Genomic DNA, 26,688 nt, shown 5'->3' with positions numbered 1-26,688 from the left:
TGGGGAAAGAACCATGGCAATCTTGGGCAATCTCTGTTTCTCCAGTCTGTACCCTGGTGGTAGATGATAGTTCTAGTTGCAGTGCTTGCTTATTCCTATTAAGAGAGCCCAGTTGGACTTCAGTCCCAAGCAGCCTTCCGTCCCAGTTAAGGGATATCTACTGGTACCAGAGACCAGAATCCACTCATTAGATTTCACTAGTATCCAGATGTCTCCCCTTTTTAGCTTAGTCACAGTGTTCTCCTCATTTCGTTCTTTTGTTTAAACCCTAATAGTCACAAGAGGGCAGAGTTGTCATATAGCTTCTCCAAGTTCTGCAATTTCCAGGGAATCTTCCAGCTATTACCTGGAGTATGGGTAGGCAAACTAAGGACCAAGGGCCAGATCCGGCCCAATCGCCTTCTAAATCCGGCCCGGGAATCAGTGTGTTTTTACATGAGTAGAATGTGTGCTTTTATTTAAAATGCATCTCTGGGTTATTTGTGGGGCATAGGAATTTGTTCATTCCCTCCCCCCCAAAAAAAAAAATATAGCCCGGCCCCCCACAAGGTCTGAGGGACAGTGGACCGGCTCCCTGCTGAAGAAGTTTGCTGACCCCTGAGGAGTTTCTATAAGAATGGACATAGCAACAGCCAAATGCTGTGTTGCATTTGTGTTGCAACTTTATTCTCCTGAGTGAAATTTGCATAAAACAATTAAGTGCGGACTAAAATTTTGGCTCTTTGTTTTTTTCCAAATATGCCAACTGATTTTCCTAGTGTGTACACATTCTTGCCCTGGCTAGTCTCCTGTGGGAACATAATGCATAATCCTTATTCACAGCCAGGGCTTGCAGTTGAACTGCACACTTCCACAGTGATATATCCACAAAGAAATAGCTGGGCAAAGTCTGCACCTATCCGATGAATGGCTGCTAACTAGAACAGGGTCTCTTTATATGCTAAGTGGGAGCATAATTGTCTTAGGAAAATCATGGAAAATTCCTCTGCAAGTTCAGCTTCTTTGAACCCTGTACTGCTAGTTCATTTCTCAATTTCGTTAATGTTCTTACTGGTTTCCTCTTGTCTACTTTCTCAGGTTTTTTTTTTGTTCTATTAAAGCTTTGTTGTTGTTTATACAAGAGTATAGATGCTAGATAGTTTTGGCGCTAATGAGAATCTGGGTTGTTTTTAAAAGACATTGATAAAGCTTTTGTGCATTTTGTAAAAGCAGCATTGAAGTTGCTTATTGCGACATCCTCCATGTGTTGCTTGCAGATAATATCAGATAATATATGGAGAGTGTCCCATGTCACTGCCAGACATTTTCATGTAGAATGAGCTGATCATCTACATCCTGCCACAATCAAGGTTTGCCAGAGGGGAGCTCTTGAGCCTGCCTTGTAATCTGTTAGGTTATTTAGTGCCTAACAGGAATTGACTAATCAAGTCTGTTCCTAGTTTTTGTTGCTTTCAGATATAATTCACCCATAAGTCTGTCCTATCATGCTTCCCCGCCTCACCCCCGCCCCTTGATCTGAAAATTCTGCATTTAAACAAACATTTGCCATCCAAGTGTATTTCTAAATATCCCCGCCCCCCGAAAATACACATTTTATTTTGTATATGTAATATTAGGCATTTTATTTTGATACTATTGTGTTTTATCCAAGGACTCTGTAAGAACATTTGGGACATGCAAAATCTCAGTTCTGATGGACGCATTTAGTCTGGGAGATACAGATCAAGTCAATTTGTATCACAGTTCACATAAATCAAATTCCTCAAGGAACCCTAGTGCCTACTTGCATTTTAAGCTAAATTAGTTATTGAATGCAACATGGCAGAGTAAGATGCAACAGCTCTTCAGTGGGTCCTGCCCCATTCTTGCCCCGAAATGGAAAACTGAATTTGGCTCTTGTGCACCAAATAACTAAATGGTTTCTCTTACCTTGTTTCACTGACTGTTGGTATGGTATAGCTAGGATTCAGAGATCCTTCCCACCCCATTTGGTTTGTTCTGCAGTTGGGTCTTCTGCTACTGTCACATTTAACTCCAGCTGCCACAGTTAATCTCAGCTGAAGTCTGCTTACTTGGTCCATCTAGACCCAAATGAACCTTGGCATATGTGCATATTCCATCCCTGCATCTCCTTATCACAGAGCAAAGATGAGCATGGAGCTCCTGACATCTGGAAATGAGAAGTCTATTGGACATGGCAGGGCAGAACAGGACACCGAATCTGGGATTGCTGCTGGCAGGCAACAGGCACCTTCCCAAATGATATTTCAGTGTGCCATTTGCTCACTCATGAGGCTTTGAATCTATCCTCTGAGCTGCTAATGTGCACATAGACTTGGAGTGGATGAAGCCTTTCACATTGGCTCTGAAGGAAGACATGTGCAATGAACTAGGTAGTTCAAGGGGGGACGGGGGTTGCAGAGGTAAAGGAACAAAATTGGTACAACACTGTGCAAATGTGTCTTGAAATGCAATGTGGGAGAGGGGAGAATCTTGCTGCATTTTAAGCTATTAATATGTATATAGCCTTCGTGTGACCGAAGCCTTTCACATTGGCTCTGAAGGAAGATCTTGGATAAATCTGTGCAAATCTGATTAAAACAGGAAAGTATGGCCTCCAGAACTTCATTCCTAGCAATACCCAAGGTCCGTGGTTTATAGCCTTTTAGACCTGCCACTAATTCAACTGAATCACTTCTCTGATAACTATCATGGCTTCACTTCGATTGGGGAGGTCTAAATTTCGTTGCTTGGTATGTGTAATGCTTGCAGATAACTGTGCTCCAACTAATCTAGCTGCCAGACTGTCAAACTGGTCTCTGGTGCATCGGTGCTAATCAGGCATAATAAACAGATGAACATTTCAGATTTCTTCTTCTAATGAGGTGACAGTGGATGTATCTTGCCATTAACCTTCTTGACGCACTGTAATTATTCAGTTTTTGATCAGCTGGATGCTAATCTATTAGAAAGTAGGAGCTGGGGGAGGAGGAAATAAGGGTTTAATAGCATTTTGGGAATTGAACCTGCTTTAAAGCTGAAGCATTAATCCACTTGCATAAGAAGGGCAGTGTGGCTAAAGAATCCTTATTTGCCAATGAAATGAAGGTAAAAATTAACTTGGAGAAAACGGACAGTTGTTAATTAAAATGTTCGGTATTTCTACCTATCCCTGTTAAAATGCTTATCTTAATCTCCCTTATAATTTCAGTGGAGAGCTTTTGAGCAGTATTATCTCCCAACTTGGGCTGCATCATTCTTCATGTGATGTTTCCTTTCAGATTTTGGCTTGAAAAACACAAAATTTCTGTACAGTGCAAGCAAAGTTAAGTTCCTCTTGAACACTGGAGAAGTTAACTGAAAGTTTATAGAGATTTTCGGTGTCTGGTTCAGTCTTCACCAATCTGGCACCCTCCAAATGTTTTGGGCTAGAAACCCCATCAGCTATAGCCAGCACTGGCGCTGATGGGAGTTGTAGTCCAAAACATCTGGCAGGAGTACCAGGATGGCAAAGAATGATATGGAACACATTTTTATGGCTAAAGCATACCTTGCTCTGCTCATGAGCACTGACAGGCTGGACACATAATATTTAACAGAGCCCTGAAATTGTTGTTTTAAGACCACATATTGATATGACTGGCCCTAACTATAGAGCTTCCTAAAAATCAACTCTACTAAAATTTGTTCCACATTTCCCATCTAACTATATTCACTCTACCGTTATTTCTTCACTGATTGCTACCAGTCTTTGCTGGTCTTCCTTGGTTAACATATTGTTTTCATACTCTAGAAGGATGCTAGATCATAGCTGCAAACACACCCCACTTTCCAGTAGGATTATTTATGGTAAGGCTAATAGTACATGGTAATAAACCTGACACGTAGAGGATTTTTATTGGCCAGAGGACTTGGTATGAAGTGCCTTGTCCCTCCTCATGACTAGCAGAATTCTGAGGTGTGTAATTTTAGGGTTTAATCTGGTTATGAACTTAATTTGCTCTGGAGGTCCGTTCTTAACCTGAAACGTTCTTAACCTGAGGTACCACTTTAGCTAATGAGGCCTCCTGCTGCCACCGGTGCACAATTTCTGTTCTCATCCTGAGGTAAAGTTCTTAACCCAAAGTACTACTTCCGGGTTACCTGAGTCTGTAACCTGAAGTGTTCGTAACCCGAGGCGTTTGTAACCCAAGGTACCACTGTATTTTAAGAGGTGATACAGCAGGCACAGCGAACATCCCTTTTGTGTTGGTGCACAGATCTCTTCTGTTCTCTCTATCATGCCACACTGGGCCTGCTTTTTCAGGGAGCCATTCTTTGGAAAGCTATAACTTGTTACCATTGCACAGTGTGCCTGCTTTGTGATCTGATGTGGTAGTCACCTGGGATGAATCATGGCTCCAATTTGGCAGGCACCATCATCGCCCAGAAAGCCACTAGGATTGGTTGGCTGGGTGAAGTGGCGGTAGGCCCGGGTGGGCAGCACTTCTGCATGAGGGAAAACTTGCTCTGTTTGGTCTGTTCCTGGGCTATTCGGCCTGCAGCGTCAGCATCACTTTGCTGTCACCATCTTCCCACCCACCCTTCTTCTATGTTTTCAGTTGCTGTGGACAACTGTTGATCACCAGTTCTCAGTTAAAAGGTAAAGGTACCCCTGCCCGTACGGGCCAGTCTTGCCAGACTCTGGGGTTGTGCGCCCATCTCACTCAAGAGGCCAGGGGCCAGCGCTGTCCGTAGACACTTCCGGGTCACGTGGCCAGCGTGACATCGCTGCTCTGGCAAGCCAGAGCTGCACACGGAAACGCCGTTTACCTTCCCGCTAGAAAGCGGTCCCTATTTATCTACTTGCACCCGAGGGTGCTTTCAAACTGCTAGGTTGGCAGGCGCTGGGACCGAGCAACGGGAGCGCACCCCGCCGCGGGGATTCGAACCGCCGACCTTTCGATTGGCAAGCCCTAGGCACTGAGGCTTTTACCCACAGCGCCACCCGCGTCCCAGTTCTCAGTTACTCGTACCTTAATTGGCCTTGTGCTTTGAGGTTTTCTCACTTTCCCAATAGCAAGGATGTGCATTCACTTGTAACTATTTACTATTCTGTCATGAGAAGACACCAGGCAGTTTCCTCAGCCTGGGATCCACTAAGGTGTGGCACCTGGATAGCCCTAGCAGAGGGGTCTGGGGCAGGCTGCCCCATACCCAGCTTGTAGGCAGGGCCCATGAAGAATGGTCCGTGCTTCTGGTTGGCCAGTGTGTGAGCAGGATGCTGGATTAGATTTTGGCTAATCCAGCAGGGCTCTTCTTGTGTTCTAAATAAAAACCCTATGTTCTTAGCAAAAGTCCCATTTTCACTGTTCATGCTTGCATGCATTATATTTAGCTGAATAAGAACTGAAGGTACTTTCTCCCTCCTTTTTAAAAGGAGGTGTTTAGGGAAAGTTGCCTAGGGATTTAAATGGTAATGTGATGGGGACCTGAAAGGAAAAGACTCTGCAATTAGTAAATCTCTCCTATTGTGACAGCTCTATTATTAAACTGTCATAAATGCAAGTCTGTTAATCAGCTGTCTGCTCAATTCCCCCCACGCTCACTCTTTGCTAACCCCCTCTTGATTTTGCACTCTAAAATATAACCTGCTTTAGCGCTCGACTCTCCTGCAGAGGGAATCCTTTGTGAAGCTGAAATGCATAATGGGGAGCAAGAAGGGGAAAGCCCCATGAGCTGTCAAACTTCTCTCTCCCCTCTGAAGCTTTCAGTGTCTCCCTTTGAAGCTGGAGGAAATACAGTGTAGGAGCCTGGTCTGTTTAAGCTCAAATTAAGCTTTTGCCCATGAGGAAGAAATCGGGGAGGAGGGACAGGCTAACAAATTGATGGTCTTTACTACATTATACCTTTTTGCCCGAATGAAATAAGTGAGTTCTACCAAGGCTATGGGTGTTAATAATCAATCTGACTTAATAAAATGTGCTAACAAATCTCCTAATCCCTGGAATAAAACCAAAGCAAAACAGAGGAAGCGAAAACATGCAGCATCATGGCCAGGAACACAAATGAAATCTCTGGTTTCCCATTCCGGCTGATGAGGTACAGTTATCAAGGAGCATACTACTCCCACATGAAAACAACAGAACTATGCTGGCTTCCGTTGTATTTCTGGTCTCAATTCAAAGTGCTGGTTAGGGCTTTAGAAGTCATTGCTCCTACATACAGCCTGCTCAGATGTTGAGATCTGTTGGAGAAGTTCTCATGTTCTCTCACCAAACAAGGCAGACAACAGGAAAGCCTGCATTTATTCCTCACTAATGGTATTTCAACATTGCGGGAGGGACATCTAATGAGCCTTTGGCCTGTCACTGTTTTGTTTTCAGTTCTTAATTATTTTTGTTGATCCTACCTGCTCTTTGTGTGCTATTGGTTTTTGCATTTCTGCTAATTTAAGATGCCTTGCTTTCCTGTTGCATGTCTATGGCTGGAGGCAAGATATAAATTGGTAACAAATAAATAATGAAAGGTGCATTTTAAGAGTACTACTAAGTTATGTCCCCTTTGCCCCCTTTTTCTCTGAGATGGATATGCTAATTGCAGCTGTTTTAGTGCCATATCCCAAGGAAAATGCATTAGTCTGCTTCTGCCTCATTTTTGTCTCCTTTTCTTAAACAATCCTACAAAAGACCATAATGGATGTTCTTTGTTCTCATTCCCATGCTTATATAAATATACAAAAGAGCTCTCTTATTTCAGAAACCAGAACTACAAGCATACCTTAGATGGTGGCAAGGTGGATGCAAATGAGTAAATGACTCATCTAAATTGTCCCATGGGGATATAGTTGCCCACTTAAAACCATTTGCATAGCAGCTTACTATACTGAACCTTCGAGTGATGTGCCATACTGCCTAATCCACGCTGGCATGCATTAGACACCAGGCAACTTGTTCAAATTTCGTGTAAATGTGAAAGCTGTGAATAAAGTCATACCAGCACAATTTTGTGACTCATCTGTGGACCACTCGCCCTTGTGTCCCAAGGAAGACCATTATCTGCCACTCCATTTCTCACAGGAAGGTTTTGAGGTTCCTAAAGATGTGCCTCAAAAATGTTTATGTGAAGCTCTATGCTTGGCAGCAGATGATGCTTCTGTGGGGATTTTATTTTAAGGCCCACTATAAAATTAGTGAGATATATGCAGCTGTCCTTAGGGCTCACCCAGGAATCTGTGCTGCCTGAGGCGAAGGGAGGTGTCGTCTCCTCTCTCTTCCTACTGCGGCTTCCATATTTTCTCCTCCCGCACCAGCTGCTTTTTCTCCTTGGCTGCTGCTTCCAACCCTGGCTCTGTCACCTTCCTGCTTTTTCTTGCAGCTGCAGTAGTGGTAACGACATCATTTAACCTTTCTCCATCTATCTAGTCTTGGCTCATTCGGAGAAAGGACCAGGGTGGGGAGTGGCAACATATGTACATACATAATTTTATTTGTATGCCTCGTTTCCACAGTATATACCATGCTCAAAGTGTCTTACAACATAAAAATACATAATTACAACATAACAAAAGTAGGTAAGGTAAAAAGGTAAAGGACCCCATGACAGTTAAGTCCAGTCAAAGGCAACTGGGGTGTGGTGCTCATCTTGCTTCAGGCCAAGGGAGCCAACGTTTGTCCACAGTTTTCCAGGTCATGTGGCCAGCATGACTAAACCACTTCTGGTGCAACGGGACACTGTGACGAGTGCCAGAGTGCACGGAAATGCCGTTTACCTTCCTGCCACAGCAGTATCTATTTATCTACTTGCACTGGTGTGCTTTCGAATTGCTGGGTTGGCAGGAGATAAATAAGTACCGCTGCAGCAGGAAGGTAAACAGTCTTTCTGTGCGCTCTGGCACTCATCACGGTCCTCCGTGCACCAGAAGCGGTTTAGTCATGTGGGCCACATGACCCGGAAAGCTGTCTGTGGACAAATGCCAGCTTCCTTGGCCTGAAAAGCAAGCTGAGTACCACACCCCATAGTCACCTCTGAGTGAACTTAACAGTCCAGGGGTCCTTTACTTTTACCTATTACAAAAGTAATGATAAATAAATAAATAAATAAATAGGTAGGTAGGTAGGTAGGTAGGTACCTTGGGTTAGAAACACCTTGGGTTACAGACTCCGCTAACCCGGAGGTAGTACCTCGGGTTAAGAACTTTACCTCAGGATGAGAACAAAAATTGTGCACGGTGGCAGCAGGAGGCCCCATTAGCTAAAGTGGTACCTCGGGTTAAGAACGGTTTCAGGTTAAGAACGGACCTCTGGAACGAATTAAGTTCATAACCAGAGGTACCACTATACATGATCTAACTGAACAGTTCCCACAGAAATCATAAGATCAAAAACAAAGATGAAAATATCAATAACTGCAACAACACCCCCTATCCAGCAACAAAACTCCCTAGGCCTGTACGATACCAGCAGCCTCAGTTTTTATAGCTGTTGGGAAAAGACCTGCAAGGCTGGGAGAAAGCCTTCAGGACTCAATGTGAAGGTGTGGTCTCCAGCCTCTTCAGCAGCCTCACCAAGGCATTCTGTTGAGGTGACTAAGAAACCACCTGCCCTGCAGCCACTTTAAATTTTCTTTAAATATTTTAAAATTAGTTTAAGCTTCTAGGTACTGCTTTTCTCTAAGGAAGCTCCCATGTGTGCCTTGATTCTATCTTGGGGTGAGGAAGGCTAGAGAGGGAGGAGAAGAGTCCTGCAAAAGCTCATGTGCGCGGAAGCCAGATGCTGTGAGGCTTCTTTAGACTTGCCCAAGCCAGCGGTGAGGCAGGTGAATAGGGCCCCAAGTGGGCACCACTTTGCCACCCCCTGAGATGCCCACCACCCAAGAGGATTGCCTCAAACTGCCTCATGACTGAGCTGGCCCTGGCTGCCTTTCCCCCCACACTTCCCACACTCCTTATTTTTAAAAGGTTGTGATGGAAAAATAAGCTGTCGGACAGCACAGACCCATCGCTCTTCCGAAAATACAAGACTGAGTGGTGGTGCTGGTGATTACAGCTCTAAAAGCTAGTCCAGTCAACTGTAGTTTTTCCCCCCCAGTCTGAATTACTGAAGTTGCTCATGAAACTTTAAAAAGATCTTTTCTGGTGGGTAAAAAAGGTAGGAGGCAGAGTGGTTGGAGAGCAGACTTATTTAAAGTCAAGATATCATTGTCTTGGTTCCTCGAATGGGCTGGCATAAATCAGCTGTGCTGTGTAAAGCACTTGGGTTACATCTGCATTGTGTTGCTATGGTAACTTAACTGAAAGGCATGGGTAAGTGACTCCAGGCAATGCTGCCAAGCCGGAGACTGTCTGGTCAAGGGGAAAAAAGCCTGCTATGTGTTTTGGGTCCCTTGGTGCTAATAAAGAGGAGCTAGTGGCAGCCTGCTCTTCTTTTCCCCCCTCCGCCACCCAGACTGAAGCCTGTGTTCCGCGTAAAGCCCAAAGTTCATCTTGAAGAAAACACAGTACCTGCTTTCGCCTGCTTTCTACTTGGATCTCATGCTTTTCTGGTGTGTGTGTTTTTTTAATATTATTTGGATCGATGCTGATGTTGTGTTAAATATTCACCTTGAGAAACCGCAGCTCCGTTTCTACTCCCACACATAATCCTGAAAATGGTAAGTTTGTGAGGGAGCTGGAAATTCTGCTTCCTCTTGCCTAGGCACTTTCATGAAGTGAAGGCTCTCAGGATTCCCAGTACTTGGGGCACCAACCCTAGCTATTGAAACATCTTAAATCTGTAGCGATGATAGGTTACTAAAACTTTGCTTCTGGGAAAACCTGCCACAAATTATGTGGCTATATATTGTGGGCGGGCAGGCTGACAGCAGGATTGTGCCCCTTGGCCCCTGCCCATATGCGTTCAGAGACAACAAACATTCCACCAGGACATGGGGCTTGAATTCATGACTCTGAGATTAAGAGTCTTATGTTCTACTGACTGAGTCGACCTATGGAACTGGTACTGTAACAGGTGCCACATATTACTTGTTCCATATCTGCAAGAAATCAATCTTAGCTTGGTGGCACCTGCACTTTACCTATTGAAATCAGGGAGGCACTTTTACTGTACTCTTTTTGTCACCTGCTAAAAACATTTTTTTCCCTTTTACACAAGGCTACCCAGATATTTAGAATGCTGGTGTTGTTTTTAGTTTATTGCTGGTCTTAATTTTCTGAAGAATTATAACAATAATTTTATTATTTATATGCCATCCATCTGACTGGACTTAAATTGTTTTTATTAATAATGTCATGGTTTCATTCTTTTTGTAAACCATTTTGAACTTTTTCCGCAATCAAGCAGTATATACATTTTATGAAATAAGTAAATGATAACTGATACAAGGAGGCCTTGGGCTTCATCAAGCTCCCTCTTCACTTCAGCCATGTGACTAGTTCTCCTTTGCTAGAGGTCCTCTGGAAGCTGGTCTTAAAGGAAGGTGAAGCTTGTCGGAGGATGGGCTCTCTTGGTCTTGGGTTCCTTGGGCTCTTTCAGGAAGAAGGGCAGGATATAAACTGGAGCAATATAGGATCCTCTTTAAAATTTGTATACTGCCATTCATCACAAGATTCCACGATAGTCTACTATAAAGTCAGCCAACATTACTGAGTATTTAAAACTGTCAGGAAAACCAGAACAGATAAAAGTGATTGAGCTTAAATGCAATAAAAGGTCTGGAGAAATAAAAAGGTCTGCTCCTGGCACCGAAAAGAGCAGTGTAGCGAGGCTATAGGCTATATTAAGTGTTGTGTTGAACCACACTTTCAATTCCAGGGCCAGCTCATTGTGGAAGAAACAGCTTCAGCAGTGCTAAAAGGCCTTGATGTCTTTATTTAGTCGTTCCTTAATTCAGAGTGCTCATTTGCATTACAAATGTGCCTCCTTATTCTGAAATTATTTTAAGTCTTGTGTAATTATTTAAGTCTAGTGAAATGTAATTATTAGCTGTGCAAAATAATAAGCAATGTGCATCTTTGCTCCATGGCAAAAGCAAATGTGTCCAGTGAAGGGGTGGGTGGGATGCATGCAAAATGTCCTCACCCCCCCCCCCAAGGAAGAATAAGTGCCCAATAATGCAGGGCAGTTGACAGGATGAGGATTGCTTCAAATCGGTAATCAGACTGGCCGCAGAAAGCTTAGTAAATTAATGGAGGATGTGCATTTCACTCACTGACTCCAGGAAAGAGCTAATTGGGTACAGGAAGCGGGATGAACTGTAGAGTGCACTAGCTCCACATGCCGTTCTCTGTTATGAGTTGCATTCAAATCTTGTGTAGAAGCTCCCATAGAGTTGGAAGGAGTGGCATGGGCTACTTAGGTATAGAATTCAATGAAAATATGCCTGCAAAAGTCTTCTACCAACATGCTCCAGAGGTGGATTTAGGGTTCACCCACATTGGGTGATGAGCCAAGAGGCTGCCACAGAGGGCACTGCCTGCTCACCTTTGGGCAGGGGATGTACAGACAGGGTGGGTGGGTGCTAAATTCAGTGGTAATCCAAGAGGGGGTGGGCTCTGGGTATGGCCCTCACTTCAAGGGGCTGGAAGCCTGTCCTCTCCAGGGTTACTGGTTGGCTTGTTTGTATGGGCCAATGCCTGCTCGGTCGGGAGGGAAGGGCCAAACATCCCAACCCCCACTGCGCAGGAAGTGAAACATAGCCCCCCGGGGCCATGCCACAGCTGCACTGAGCAGCAACGGCCGCCCTCCCAGTGCCCCAGATAAGCGGTTACTGTCTTTATCCATTTTAGTTATTTGGGTGTGGAGCTGCTACTACTTTTACACACTTCAAAATAGGACCTAAACGTCATGGGCCAGTTTCAGCCAAACTAGTCATTATGTGAAAGTAGCCTTTGCTTTCACCTTCACAGGATTTTAAGAGGTGAAAAACACTTTCATGGTTGGAAATCAGAAAATTTTAAGGTTTTACTTCTACAGGCACTATATGATAGAATCTTGGGGGGTGCTAATGGAAATGGCAGGAATCTTTCTATTAAATTTTATGTCTTGGACACCGTTCAAGTTTTCCAGTAAAAACCTGTGAGCCTTATACTGACCTTGAGTCTGCTTGAAGGATATATTGCTTGCTTTGCCTGTTGCAACTTAAAACAAAAAAAGGGCAAGACAGAATCTGCATTTTAAACTGTTTTTTTTTTTTTTAAGTATGGACAAAAGTGGTTCACAAATACTTGCTTTTATCTGTGAGTAATCTAAGAGTTATGCAGGCTCTGTATCTGCAGGCTGATACCCAAGATTCTTGTTTGATTCCCCACCCCACCCTGCAAAAGTTCTTCTGTGTGCATTTGAGATCATCTTATACCAGGGATTGGCAAGCTTACCGAATGATGGGCCGGTCCACGCTCCATCTGTCGGAGGATGGGCTGGAGCGTGTGCACACGCATGCTCCTCTGGGTCCGAGGAGTGCCCATTTGCTTGTGCACATGCTATTTCTGGAGCTCCTCCAACCAGGATGTGCGCCAGAAATAGCGAGCTCTTCTCCGTCCCACACGTGTGTGTGCACACACTATTTCTGGCATACATCCGGGTCGGAGGAGCGCATGCGCACAGGTGCCATCAACCCGGAAGTCTGTCCCTGTGCTGCACCATGCCAGTAAGAGCAGGGGTCACCATGGGCCGGGTAGACAAGCCCCATGGGCCACTACCTGCCCATGAACCTTAGGTTGCCGACCTCAGTCTTATACCTACACCCATCCCTCTATGTCTCTCTCAAACATTTCACACTGCAGGAATGCAACAGCACAGGAATAAAGGGCCAGACCACACATTTGCAAGCAGGTGTCAACTTTGCTTCTCTTTCTTTTCTAAAAAAGGTAGTCACAGTAGTTGCCATTGGCCAGAAGATGTATAAAATTATGCCTAGCGGAACGAAAATGAACGTGGAGGTGTTTGCCTCTTGTCTCTCACAATGCTAGGACCTGGGGTCATCCAATGAAGCTGAATTTTGGGAGACCCAAAATCAATGTCTTTGGTGGGAACTTAAACTGGTGGGAGCTGAGTTGAGCTCCTGTTCAAAAACAGCATCCCACTCGCACTGAAAAGCATCCAGGAGCCTGGGAAGCAGGCCAGTGAGTGGCTGCTTGTGCTGGGCCTGTTTCTACATGAGAAATAAGGTTGAGTAGTGTCCCTGCTCCTGATTAAAGAGTCTGTTGCAGGCAGAGACCGCAAAAGCGGCATATGCTGCCCTGCAGTTATTGCAGCGTGAATACAAAAGAAAACTCAGACCATTTGGCTTATAAAACCTTCAGCAACCTGCTGGAAGATTAGTTGTTTTCAATTAAAGTATTCCAGCTGAAATGATAATGACTTAAAATGTCCATATTTGTCTCTTTGCAGTTTCTTAGCTGAATCTATGGTTTTCATTTTACAGAGTCCCTGCGTCCGTAGAGCTTGCCTAAACCAAGCATACTTGGTTCCCGGTTTCCAACTGCTGCTTTTCACACCACTGCCAGAAGAGATGCTTAATCTGTCTTCCACTCCTAGTTCCAACTGCAAGCAGTGCAAATACCACTGTTGTCCATTTATTTTACCTTGATATTAAGATGCACCTTTGTCTTAAGATTTGTCTTAATTAAATATTGTCTTCATCAGTTTTCAAATAACATGCACCAACAGTGACACAATTTGGACCAGCACAACAATGTGTTCCCATGAGATAAGAAAAAAAGGGTATGGTCATCTCTGACAAGCAAGTCAGAGCCATTTAGGTTTACTCATGGTCAGCAGAATGTTCTGGGCAAACAGGTTAAGTACATGGGTTTGTCGTCTGGTGTGGATTCCTCCTGTCGCACTGAGATTGTGTTTGTGGACGCTAAAGTGACTTAGTTGGAGTCAACCTTTTCCTTCCTGATCTGTTGGCTGAGGCCAGGAAGCACTTTAAAAGCTGCAAACTGGGCATGTCTCTGAACACAAGCATTGAACAACTTTAGACTAAGGGCTCATCCCCACTTCCAGAGGTTCAAGTGGTTTTCCGCTTGTCCCAAGCTTTTCTCAGCATGGGTCTGAGCAATTTCACCTTTGCCCCACTGCTTTCCCCCAGAAAAGTCGCCCTTTAGCCCTAAATCAGAGCAAACTGTCAATTCCAGAGAAAACCCAATGGAAGTTTATGCTCATTCAGTGCTAAAGATAAGGTTTTCTCAAACAGAAGTGTAGATGAGCCCAAAGATAGTATTAAATCTGAAAAGAACTGAATGTTAGTTCGAGCTTGCAAAAGTTCTGCAGGTGCTTGAAAAGTTCTGCAGGTGCTTGCTGGGTGAGATCACATGGACAGTAATACTAAAAGGAAAGGGAGTTCATGATGGCTGGGAGTTTGTTAAGAGGGAGATAGTAAAAGCACAACTTCAGGCAATACCAATGAGACGGAAACATGGAAGGTGCCTAAAGAAGCCAGGGTGGCTACCTAAAGAACTTTTAACGTTAAGATTAAAAAATGATGTGTACAAAAAATGGAAAAGGGAGGAAACCACCAAAGAGGAATTCAAACAAATAGCCAGCACGTGTAGACACAAAGTCAGAAAAGCTAAAGCACAGAATGAACTCAGGCTTGCTAGAGAGGTTAAAAGCAACAAAAAAGGCTTTTATGGGTATGTTCGTAGCAAAAGGAAGAACAAAGAAACAGTGGGGTCACTCAGAGGAGAAGATGGTGAAATGCAAACAGGGGACACAGAAAGGGCTGAACTCCTCAATGCCTTCTTTGCCTCAGTCTTCTCCGATAAAGAAAACAATGCCCGACCTGAAGAATTTGGAGTAAATGATTCAGCAGAGGAAACACAGCCCAGAATAACTAAGGAGATAGTACAAGAATACTTGGCCAGTCTAGCTAGCAAGGCCAGGGCTCAGGGATGATGGGAGTTGTAGTCCAACAACATCTGGGGACCCACAGGTTGGGAACCGCTGGTCCAGACCCAAACAACTTCCACTGAGGCCAGGTGAAGACTGTAGCAGTACTTTTGAGGCTCCGTTGGAGCATGTTGCTTCGCTTGGGAGGGGATTGGAACTGATGAGAAAATGGGGCTATCATGCCACATTGCAAAAATGGTGCATGCAATGCCATTTTTCCCCATTGGAAATGATATTACTGGGAGCCCTAGTCCCATGGACTATTGGTGGGGAATAACCTTATCTTTTTTTTTTTTATAATAATTTTTATTAAGGTTTTCCAAATTAAAACAAATCAAAACAAATTAAATCCAATCTATTGCCAATAACTAGGACTTCCCCTCCCTACCCCCTCTTGTGTTCCAAATCTTCCAAATAAGCAATTAAATTCAACAAATTCTTATCCCCAAATTACACTCTTCATCAATAACCCAATTTATCCAAATTCTCATCCCCTAAGATCGATCTATACCCTTCCACGAGTTTCCCCCTTTCAAACATAGTACAGATGAAAATAAGATAAATATGAATAATAATTTTACAGCCTTTGGATTCCAATTTTCCCTCCCCTCTTTCCCCTTTGCGTTTCACCTATCCCTCCACTTCTAATATCTTCCTGGAGTTCCCACATTACACTATATCTCTCCGGTTCTTTGCCAGTCTTTAATTACGGATGTCCAATCGTAGAAGGAGTCTATCAAATAAGGGCCCATTTCTTCTATCCAGGTTTTTATATCCAGGAGTAAAAACTCCAATTTTGTATCCATAAGCTTGTCAAACCTGAATATCCCAAATGTTCCCCCAGTTCTGTCCAGTTCTTGTTGTTTCCTTGTTCTTATCAATCATTCTCCTCCTTTTTATTTCTCTGTTCTCCCACAGAAATGTTCTTTTTCCAAAAGTTTCTAGTATCTCTGCAGAGGTTTGTTATTCATGGAGCAAAGCATTGCATCATATTCCTTTCATTTTCCAACAAATAGTTCCATTGTTTCCTGTAGTGTGTAGACCTCTGTAGACAAAATAATGTTCCATTCCTGCAGTTTCCCAGGAGATTGAAAGTTCCATTCAGCTGTTCACATTTCCTGTGAAAAAAACATGCAATGTCCCTCGGCTCCTCTAGGTGGATTGCAGTAACAAAGTTCCCTTCCAGAATCACATCCACCAGACCAAGTAGCTTGTTGACCGATATTTAAAACAGTTTGTATTCAATTTGTAACAAATATAACCGGCAAAGTCCTCATAACAAAGTCTCTATTTTAATCTTCCTTTTTGACAGCTCTTTGACAGCTGTCAAAACCTCCATCACTTTTCTCCAGGCAGTTTCACGAATCGCTCCAGGGATTCCGGGGGGGGTTGCTTTTTTAAAAACAATTCCACTTTTCTCCTCCAGCTCAATCTTATAATTTTCCCTCGCGAAGTTGCTGATTCGGCAAGATAAGGTTACACTCGATCTTAGTTGTCCAGTCCTTTGTTTTGGCTCTTCTACAATTTAGGGGTGGGCTGACTTCCTTTTTTCCACCTCCCCCGTTCGCTCCAAATTTTAAAAATTTATCCCCTTTTTTTTTTAGTCCATATTCCAATTACTCACGGGTTCTTCTTTAGAGCCGAATTTTCAATAGAAGAAGTCAGCGCTCTCCGCCGGATGGCATGCGGCTGCTCTCGGCAGGGATAGCAGAGAACTCAAAGCACCACGCTTCTCCCCGGCACCCGATCCGTAGCCTTTAAAAAGGCTCCTTCACGAGTCGGGAGAGCGCTAACGGTGCCAGCCGAGTCTCCATGTCCACGGCCTCAATCTGGCCGTGGTTTTTAAGGGTCCCCGCATCGCCGGTGCGGTAGGACCCAGCCCCTGCCAAGCCGGCTCCCTCCAGAGCTCGGAGGGAGCCCGCCATTCGGCGATGGCGCCGACCCGGAAGTCGGGAATAACCTTATCTGAATTTGTTGTGCAAACTCCCCCAACTGGAAAAAGCCCCCGTCACTAAGCTTCTCCTTCTATACCCACTTGGACTCCCCACACCCCCAGGCCCTAGCCACGTTCTTTTTTTTCTGTCTGTTTTATAAATTCCTTCCAGGAAAGCTAATGTTCACTTTGTATTGTGAGCTGGTGTGTCATGGAAGCTCTTTATGCTACTTGTGTTTGAATATTTTCTACCTTCCTATGCCCAGGATATTGCCTGCTTTATCATAATGCACACGCTTAATTTTTTATTTCCTCTTTTGCAAAATGTGGCAATCGGCTTTTAAAGTGTATCCTGTTGCAATGCTTATTAAAATTAAGCCCCGGGAAGATATGTTTGCATTTGAAGTAGCTCAGATATAGCACCTTGGAGAAAAGGTGTCTGATGCGCTAGCGTAAAAATGAAGTCTTATTAAGCAGAAACGCAGTGCTTCTGTTGAATATTCCAGCAATTAAATTTTATCTTGATTCGTATGCAGGTCAGGATGGTTTCAAAGGAGAACGAGGAAGCAAAGCATCATGGTTTAATGCTATGCAAATTAGTGTTAACATGCTGTTTCATTTCTCGTTAATGCATTGTTACACTGTTACTCATTGAAAAGAAAGTATGTGACACCTATTAAGAGTGATGACCTACTCACTTAGTTTTCCATTTGGCTTGGCAAAGTGTCCCAGAAAAGATTCTGGTGCCAAGGGATTGCATGAAATAGGAAGAAAAGATAAGATTGAGGGCTTTGCTTTCTTTAAAGCCTTGTGTGGGTATTATTTACCATGGTAGCGTATCTTACATTTATACTAGATCATGTAACATGCTGAAATCCTTTCCTACAGTAGACAAAGGAGTGTGTGTGTGTGTGTGTGTGTGTGTGTGCGCGCGCGCGCGTGTGCATGTTAAAATGAGGAAATACTTAAATGTGCCTCATTTGTACCACTTCCCCATAAAGGGCTCAAAAAGGCAGTCAATAAGTTTTCCTTTTTGGTATTGCAACAACCCTGAAAGGTATGTTAGGCAAAGAGAGAAGGGGGTTCAGATGAATCTCCTGGTGCATTAATGTAATAGGTGAAGGGGGCTGTGGAACAATGTGCACAAACACCCCCCACCAGCTGCAATCTTGAGCACCCCTAGAACAACCGGCAGAAAGTCTCTCGGTGAATGCATGGCTAAACAGGAATTTGAGCCCCAGTTCCCTGAATGTCCAAAACTGTTCACTGACACCATTATTATTATTATTATTATTATTATTATTATTGAATATTTATACCCAGCCCATCTGGCTGGGTTGCACCAGTCTCTCTGGGCAGCCTCCAACACACACACACACACACACACACACATATAATGATAAAACATCAAACATTAAGAACTTTCCTATGCAGAGCTGCGTTCAGATGGCTTTTAAAAGTCATATACAGTGGTACCTCAGGTTAAGAACTTAATTTGTTCTGAAGCTCCGTTCTTAACCTGAGGTACCACTTTAGCTAATGGGGCCTCCCGCTGCCACTGCGCCGCCACCTCACGACTTCTTTTCTTATCCTGAAGCAAAGTCTTAACCCGAGGTACTACGTCCAGGTTAGCAGAGTCTGTAACCTGAAGCGTCTGTAACCCAAAATACCACTGTAGTTGTTTAACATCTGATAGGATCACAAGGGCATTCCACAGGATGGGTGCCACTAATGCGAAGGCCCTCTGCCCGGTTCTATGTAACTTCACTTCTCACAGTGAGGGAACCACCAGAAGACCTTTGGAGCTGGATCTTAGTGTCCAGGCTGAATGACACGGTTGGAGACACTCCTTTAGGCATACAAGGCTGAGGCCATTTAGGGCTTTAAAGGTCAGCATCAACACTTTGAATTGTGCTCAGAATTTTACTGGGAGCCAGTCTAGACTCTTTAGGACCTAATAAGAAAGCATTAGGCCATGAGACATAGAACAGATTTCCTTCTCCAACTCAGAAGATCACTGTGTTCTAAATTTGGTGCACTGTCTGAGGTTTTGGGTGTCTCTTCGTGTCACATACCATTGCATGGAGCACATAACTATCAACTCATTTGCGTATCTCTTAACTATCGGAGGTTGTGTGTGTGCCTTTAAAATTATGTTCCTCTCTGGCCATCTCCTTTTCACAATTTTTTAAAAGAAATATGGAAAGAAAATAGATCACTGTAAAAGCAATTCCACATGTTATGCTGTGACAGTAGTTTCTCTCAAGTCTTTAGTGAATACTCTTATCTGATAAATATCTCTGGTCCTACTATGCTTTCAGTTTCTTTAAAATAAGAATAAAGAATTTCCCACTTGCTCTAAAGTGCTTCTTGGAACTGAATATCAGTCTGTTATCTTGGCTTGCATTCCAGTCTGATTAGGTGTAGATGTTATACATGTTGCATAATCCTGGAACTTCAAAGAGGCCGGTGTCAGATTGAGGGTCACTTTGGCACCCTTTCTCTCCCATTAATCACAATCCTATGTGGTGCTCCTAGCTGACCGATTCTTCTTTTTTTAAGCCTCCTAGCTACCAACTCTGCCAATGCTGCTGTAGCTTTAGTAGGCCCAAGATGGATGTGGTTGTTTACTGAAATATTGTGTAGCCAAACATGTATGGTAATTCTCATTGGATTCCAATTCTGAGGAAGACAGAATGTTAATGAGGACGACTCTAGACAAAAACTCAACGAGAATATTCTCCCTTCTTTTTGTGCACTGGCAGCTTCTCTCTCTGAAGTAAGAGCTATAATTGCTTGTTGGAAAGGTCCATTTATCTTGCAGTGCCAATTATTGATGATGAATTAGCTTTTAAGAATGCCTAGAGGAATCCCATCTTTATGGAAAGATACCTAGAGAAGCCCTATGGGTCTGTGTTGTGATGAGATCCTGGTCTTGAAGGAAATATTTTATCAGTTCCTATAATGAACTCGCAGGCTTGGGCATCTGCAAGCTTTCCTGACTTTCCTCTTGCAATGCTCCTTTGCAATGCCCTCCAGGTGCCACATATTAAGGGGTGGTTTGGTCAAAGAATGGGGATTGCTTTTATGGTGGATAAAATACCTGTGCAGATTAGGTCTATCCTAATTTGAATGGTGCATTCTCAGAATAATGGTTCCCATTTTTGGCATTTAACTCTTTTTGGTGTGTAGTTGGTATATGTTTACTCTAAACAGGAGAACGTGTAAGAGGCCTGACTTTTAAATATATTGTGTGTTATGCTTTTCAAAGAATTTGATCTCTGGTGACTCTGGAAGAAAAATATGTAACCGTAAATTAGTGGTTAGGCTTTAAATGAGTGCTGAATGTAAAGCTGGTTAATGAAAGTCTGACTAGCGAGCTGCTCTTCTGTAATTGGAAAAATCTTCAAATAAACAAATAATTATATATACACATATATACACACCTTTTCACATTCTAGTACAGGTGACTCCAGTCCTGCTTCTGGAGCAAGCTTGAACCTAGAGCTTCACCCTGAAGTCCTACACATGCAAAAGATGGGGCAGATCTGAATGCAATTGACATAGGCTAACTTCATAAGTGTAAATTCAGAAATAACTTCTCAAAATTATATTTAATTTTTAAATAGAAATACAAGAAATCTCACCCTAACAGACCTGCACAGTCTGCTGCCCAGGTGGTATTTGCTGAAGGGCCTTTGCTCTCCTTCTTACTTATTTTATCTTTCTGTTTTAGCTGGTCTTGGACTGGACTGTCATTCGAACAGAACAGGGGTGGGGAACTTGTGGTGCTTGAGATGTTGTGGGACTTCAACTCCCATCAACCCCAGTTAGCATGGCTAGTGGTCAGGGATAATGAGAATTTCAGTCCATCAACATCTGGAGGGCTACAGCTTTCTCATTCACGATGTGCTGTGTTGCAATAACCTCACTCTGGACATTCATTATACAAAAGTTAATTGCAGGGTTAGTTTGAGGTATGCTAGGAAGGAAACATACCTACTATGTTTAATCCAATTACCATGATGGTTCAGGTTTCTTAATGCATATATTGGGGGGGGGGGTCAAGATTAAAAAGAGTACACTATTAATACAATCAACTTCGTTGTCATTTTTAACTAATGCATTGTACCTACTCCAAATTAGCAGTTTCCAGCAGTATCCTTTTTTCTGAAAAATTTCCAAAGCTCACCCAATGATTTTTCTTGGGAAATGCTATGCAGTGTGTGAAGGGATTCTAATTGCAAACTCAACTCTGTTACTAATTGCATTTATCAAAGACAACTGTGGTGTTTTCCCCTTAATAACAAATTACAGGGTATAATTCTCCTCTGGGTGCTTTGGTTTTTTGGTTTTGCTAATTTTAGCTTTCTGCTCAAGGCACTTGAACCCTAAGCAAGTGACTTTGTCCCAAGGTAGAGATGTTACTGTGCATAAATCATGGTGTCGTGGTTAATTTCCACTGTCTGTCACAATTGTCTGTTTCATCTTCTTCTTTTTTAATGGGTTCCAGGGTATGACCTAAAAGCATGTGAAGACACTATCTTGCTGAAGTTAAGCAGGTCTGATTCTAGGCAGTCATTGGATTGTGACTGCTTGAGAATTTTATGCATGTTGCCTTGTGTTCCATGATGGAAGAAAGGCATGATATGAATGTTAGAGTAAATAAATACATAAAGATTCATTAGGTCTGGCAAACACTTCAAAACCCTCATTTGGAGGCAGGTGTTAATGCATACATGTGGCTTATTCTGTATTGTATCTCTCCATTATATTGAAATCAAGTATTAAGGCAAATGGTAAAAGAATAGAAGTCTCTGGTGGCATAGCCTGAATCATGTCATGAGCCTCCATGCATGATGATTACCAATATTTGGAGCAATGAGAAGAGAAGACTCCCTGGAAAAGACCCTGATGTTGGGAAAGATGGAGGGGACAAGGAGAAGGGAGCGACAGAGGACGAGATGGTTGGACAATGTTCTCGAAGCTACCAGCATGAGCTTGACCAAACTGCAGGAGGTAGTGGAAGACAGGAGGGCCTAGCGTGCTCTGGTCCATGGGGTCATGAAGAGTCGGACACGACTAAACGACTAAACAACAACAACAAAGCCATAACCTGCTATTTTTAGGTTATCAATGATTGTGCGAGAAAGGGAAGTATCCATATCACCATAGAATTATAAAATTGTAGAGTTGCAAGGGATCCCAGGGGTCATCAGGTACAACCTCCTGCATTGCAGGGATCTCAACTAGATCATACATGACAGGTGGCCATTCAACCTATGCTTAAAAACCTCCAGGCAAGGAGTCTGCCACCTTCTGAGGGAGTCAGTTTCACTGTCTCTTACTGTCCTGATATTTAGTCAGAATCTCATTTCTTGTAACTTGAATCCATTGGTTGAGGTCTTACCTTCCAGAGCAGGAGAAAACAAGCTTGCTCCTTCTTCCTTGTGACAGCCCTTTTGATATTTGAAGATGGCTATCATGTCTCCTCTCAGTCTCCTCTTTTCCGGACTTAACATACCTAGCTCCTCCAACCGTTCCTCATAAGGCTTGGTTTCCAGTAGGTTTATCATCTTGACTGCCCTCCTCTGCACATGTTCTAGCTTGTCAATATCCTTTTTAAATTGTGGTGCCCAGAACTGGACACAATACTCAGCAAGGTTCTTCCATTTCTCCATTTCATTAAAGAAAGAGACTTCCCATGTCTAATGAAGACAAAAATTAGCACCTCCATTTGTGGCCATTGTCTTGTACAATCTCTATCACTAGCTTTATTTATTTATTTATTTATTTATTTATTTATTTGTTTGTTTGAACACATAATACAACATTTCCATCATTCTACCCATGCTAACTTTCAAAGTGGAAACTTTTCCAGTTATGCAATCAAGCATCTTCATCACCCCATTTTCAGGGTCTTATTTTTAGCACACTGCATTGGATTCATTAGTGTGGGTTCGGGGCATATTGGTGTAGTGTTATAAGAATTCAGTGTTATTAAAAACTCAGGCATGCTGTTCTGAAGCACATCATGAATGGGAAATGTTTGGGGATGAATACCAGGACAGTGAAGTGTCAAGAATGTTGGGCTTGGGTGATCCCTGGGCTCTCTGATCTTTAAATAAAGAACAGGCTGGAATGTGCCTTCTTGAACCTCTTCCCCTCAAGCCTATCCTAAAGGAAGACGAAAGGGGCAGTCGGATAGCACAATGTCCAGCCATTTATTATAGACACAAGCAAGCCAAAGTCGAGCAATTTTATGTCACTCTGGTTTCAGTGAGAGATTTTAAGTATATGCTCGGCTCTCTCAAGAAATCAATATGACATAAAAAGTGTTCACTTTGGTCAGATCATGGCCAATATGTCATGAAGTATGGAAAGACAGGGTTGTGCAGGGTTGCCTTGTGGGCTTGCCTTGGATCTGTGCCTTCCTTTTGCAATATCAAGTCTTCTCCAGAATCTGCCTTGCTACTTTTTGTATGTGTAGCAACCACAAGGTTTGCTTTCCTTAAACTGGGCAGCCAGTTTGAGGATAAGGTGTTGACACCGTGGTTGTGGTACTGCTGGAAAGGTGGGAAGTAAGAGATCATAGGATCATAATAGAAGTGTAGAGTTGGAAAGGCCCTGATGTTTATCTAGTCCACCCCCCTGCAATCCCATATGAGGACTGAACCTGCACCCTTGGTGTTATCAGCACTACGCTCTAGCCAACTGAGCTATCCAGGTGCCAAATTCCCAAATACAGTTGTTGGGCTGAGAGCACTTTTGGTCATTCTGTAGAAGGATCATTGCTGAATGGTAAGAGCATCTACTTTACATGAAAAAAACACAACAACCCAGGTTCTATCCCTGGCCTCTCCAGTTTGGACTGGGAGAGATTCCTGTCTGAAATCCTGGAGAGCTGCTGTGGGTCAGTGTAAACAATACTGAGATAGAGGGACCAATGGTGTGCCTCAGTATAAGGCAGCTAAATATATTTCTACATGGACATTGACTCCTAGGGGCCAAGGTAGTTTCGGCCCCATGAATGTATTGGGGCCAAATTGGGCCCCCTCAATTTTCAGAAGGCGTTTGGCTCCATCTGCTTGCTCCTTGCGATGGCGCGTCATGCACTTCCCCCCCCCCCCATCCTCTGGAGAAGCCAGTGCCTCTATGAGGTTGTGGCAAGCAGTCAGATAGAAAGTTCCTCTTTTCTTCTTCTTTGCATGTCCATGACATGCAAAGTACTGAAACCACTGCAGTACTGAAACCATCTACTAGTACTGAAACCACTGCAGCAACCCAGCGCAGCGTTTTCTCCATGAAGACTGCTGCAAGCATTTGCAAAGCCATAGACTATGGGCATATGCAGGTGGAGTGGTGCGCAAGTGTCCGGCACATTGAATCAGTGCATTGAATATATGTAGCTCAGTCAATAGAGCTTGAGATTCTTAATCTCAAATTTGTGGGTTCAATCTCTACGTTAGGGAAAAGATTCCTGCATGACCCTTGTAGTCCCAACTCTTAAGACTAAAATGGATTAGTAGCCCCAGCTTGAGTGACCACCGCCCAAATCTCTTCCTGTGCCAGTTGGTACTTCTAGGGAGAAATACCACTACATCCCCAAGGTTCAACACTGCAATCTCTGTTGTCCAGCAAGGTGCAATTGTATCTGCTCCTTTTCCCTCCTTCATATTAGAGTCCATATTCAGCTTTTTGGTGCTTACTATAATTAATGGGCGGACAGACTCTGCAGAGTGGTATTCAACTATGTTTTACTCAGAGTAGGCCCATTGAAATTAATGAGTATAACTACATTAGGTGCATTGTTATAAGAGGATTTATTCTGAGTAAAACTTAGCTGCCTACCATCTGAAGTCCGCAAAGCAGGCAATGCGAATCTGCACACGGCTGGCCAGTTTGCCCTGAGAAGAAGGGTTAAATTGAGTTATCAGGCGACAGAACTGCTGCTTCATGCTCCTGTGCCCTGGCTCTGTGTTTAGAGAAGGGAGCATAATGCTTTGGCAGCAGCTTGACATTGCCTTGAAAGGTGCTGGAGGCCGTGCAGTTGTCGGTTGACAAAGGGGGTGGAGAGAGAGAGAGAGAGAGAGAGAGAGAGAGCAAAGAGTGGCGTGGAGCAGTATTGCAGCACTTGCAGTCTTCTCCCTCACTCTGACAATGTTGCTGCCTGCAACTTAGAATATTTTTTCTCCTTCTCTTTTACCTTTAAGTCATCGCCGCTGCCTTCCAACTTGCACTTGTGCCGCTGGATTGAGCAAAGGGAGGGAAAGCATTTTGGCTTAGAAACACAAAGGAAGAGGTTTAAATCCAGCCTTCTGGGAACTGCTATGGATTTTCTTTTCCTGGGTGAGAGCAACAAAAGACTGCCTGAAAGACGAGAGCGCACCACCCATGTGGGCTGATGGCTGCTCTCCCCCAGCGTGCGCTAAGTTGGAATGCAGATGAGAGCGAAGTGCCTGCTTTGCCTTCTCTGCGGAAGCTGGGGAGCCAGTGTTCAGTTTTGCCCATGCTGCTTCACCTTCAACCAGAATTTCTTCATTAATGCCTGCGTTTAGAAACTCTTGCCCTGTTCTGCCTCGTGGCGAGCCAGTTTGACAGATCTGTTGCTGGATTTTCTTAAGGGAACATATCAAAGATCTGTTCACCTTTTTAAAATAATAATAATAATTATCTGCTTTCCAAGTCTAGAGATCTCGACTGACATCGCTTTTAAATTTTATTTCAAGGGAGTGAACCATTTGTTGGGTGTCAGTCTGGTAGAGTCAATAGGACTTTGTTCCGTTTAAGTGGAGGAGTGCAGTGAAGCCCTACTCTCTTGTGGGAGACAGCCTGAGAGAGCGAGGCTGCTGTAATGTGATTCCAGTGCCATCGAAGGCGGAGAGAGAGGAGTGCCTCTTGCAGTTTAGCTGAATGCTTTGATAGATAAATAGCAGACATGCTTTGCGGGCTGAAAAAGGATTTGCAGTCAGACTTCGGTGAGTGAGACTTAAAATATTACCTTCCATTTCTTTTCATTTGATCTGATCTTCTTTGTGAAAGAAACTTGATCCTTCGAACTTTCTATTTCATTTCATTTTTTTTTACAAACGTGATGCCCACCTTTACTAAAAGTCTCTCAAAATCTGTTCTGCTCTTTTGCTGTGGTTTCCATGCTTTTGTTTTAAGCAGCTGTGTTTATGTGTTCACTTGCATGTAATTAATTTGACTTTGTCACCTTGGAAACTGTGGGCTGCTATACTGAACACCTCTTTTAAAAGTCTTTTTGTAGCTTTCATGTCTCCCCCCACCCCGTGGGGGATTTGTGTGTAGCTCCATGTAATTTTGTATTTTCCCTTTTACTATAAAGCTGAGCTTGCATAGAAAAGACTAAGGAGCAGCTTTTGTGAGCAGTAAAGGAGCGTGCTAAAAATAGGCAGCCTGCTAACTCTGTGCAGTGGTCTTCCTAAGATCAAGCAGTCAGTCTAGTGTAATAATATAACACATTAATGATTCTAATTCACTAGAAAATTGCCTTATGATGGAGGGTTGTTCCGCACATTGCAGATTAAAGGTGTGTACACAGGTAGACCCAATGTACACCACCACATTTGAAATTGGCTGAGTGCATCTATTTTACCGCGTGTTCACACTGAAGCCATAAGCTGCAGGGTGGCCCTCAGGAACTGCACTCTATGATAGTTTACTTTCGCAGAAAATGACCACACTTATTTCTCTCTCTGTTTCTTTTCATCTCAGAGAAGAGGGCTAATGAGTATTCATTCCACTGTGACTTTGCAAGCTGAATAGATTTTACAACAACCTATTGTTAGAGAGAGCTGGCGGTGATAAAATGTGATTCATGCTTAATTATGCTCACTGAGTTCCACTGTCACCCTTGGGTTT

The 26,688-nt window shown here is 43.4% G+C and overlaps 1 protein-coding gene across 8 annotated transcripts in view; it reads left to right on the top strand.

Annotated features, from left to right (window-relative positions):
• Window positions 1–26,688, top strand: part of GRIP2 (glutamate receptor interacting protein 2) — a 390,988-nt gene that overhangs the window by 247,332 nt on the left and 116,968 nt on the right. Inside the window, exon 1 of one of the 8 annotated variants that reach the window (XM_083723316.1) lies at window positions 24,896–25,781. The exons of 6 other annotated variants lie outside the window; for them this stretch is intronic. In XM_083723316.1, the coding sequence (XP_083579442.1) occupies window positions 25,742–25,781 (40 nt within the window). In that variant the 5' untranslated portion in view covers window positions 24,896–25,741. Of the gene's footprint in view, window positions 1–24,895; window positions 25,782–26,688 lie in introns of those variants that run through there. One more of the 8 variants, XM_083723317.1, reaches the window with a different exon arrangement.

The sequence above is a fragment of the Podarcis gaigeae genome (assembly GCF_964106915.1).
Source record: "Podarcis gaigeae genome assembly, chromosome: 2".
Lineage (NCBI taxonomy): Eukaryota > Metazoa > Chordata > Lepidosauria > Squamata > Lacertidae > Podarcis > Podarcis gaigeae.
Note: the sequence above shows the minus strand (reverse complement) of the source record. Positions and strands in the feature narration are given on the sequence as shown.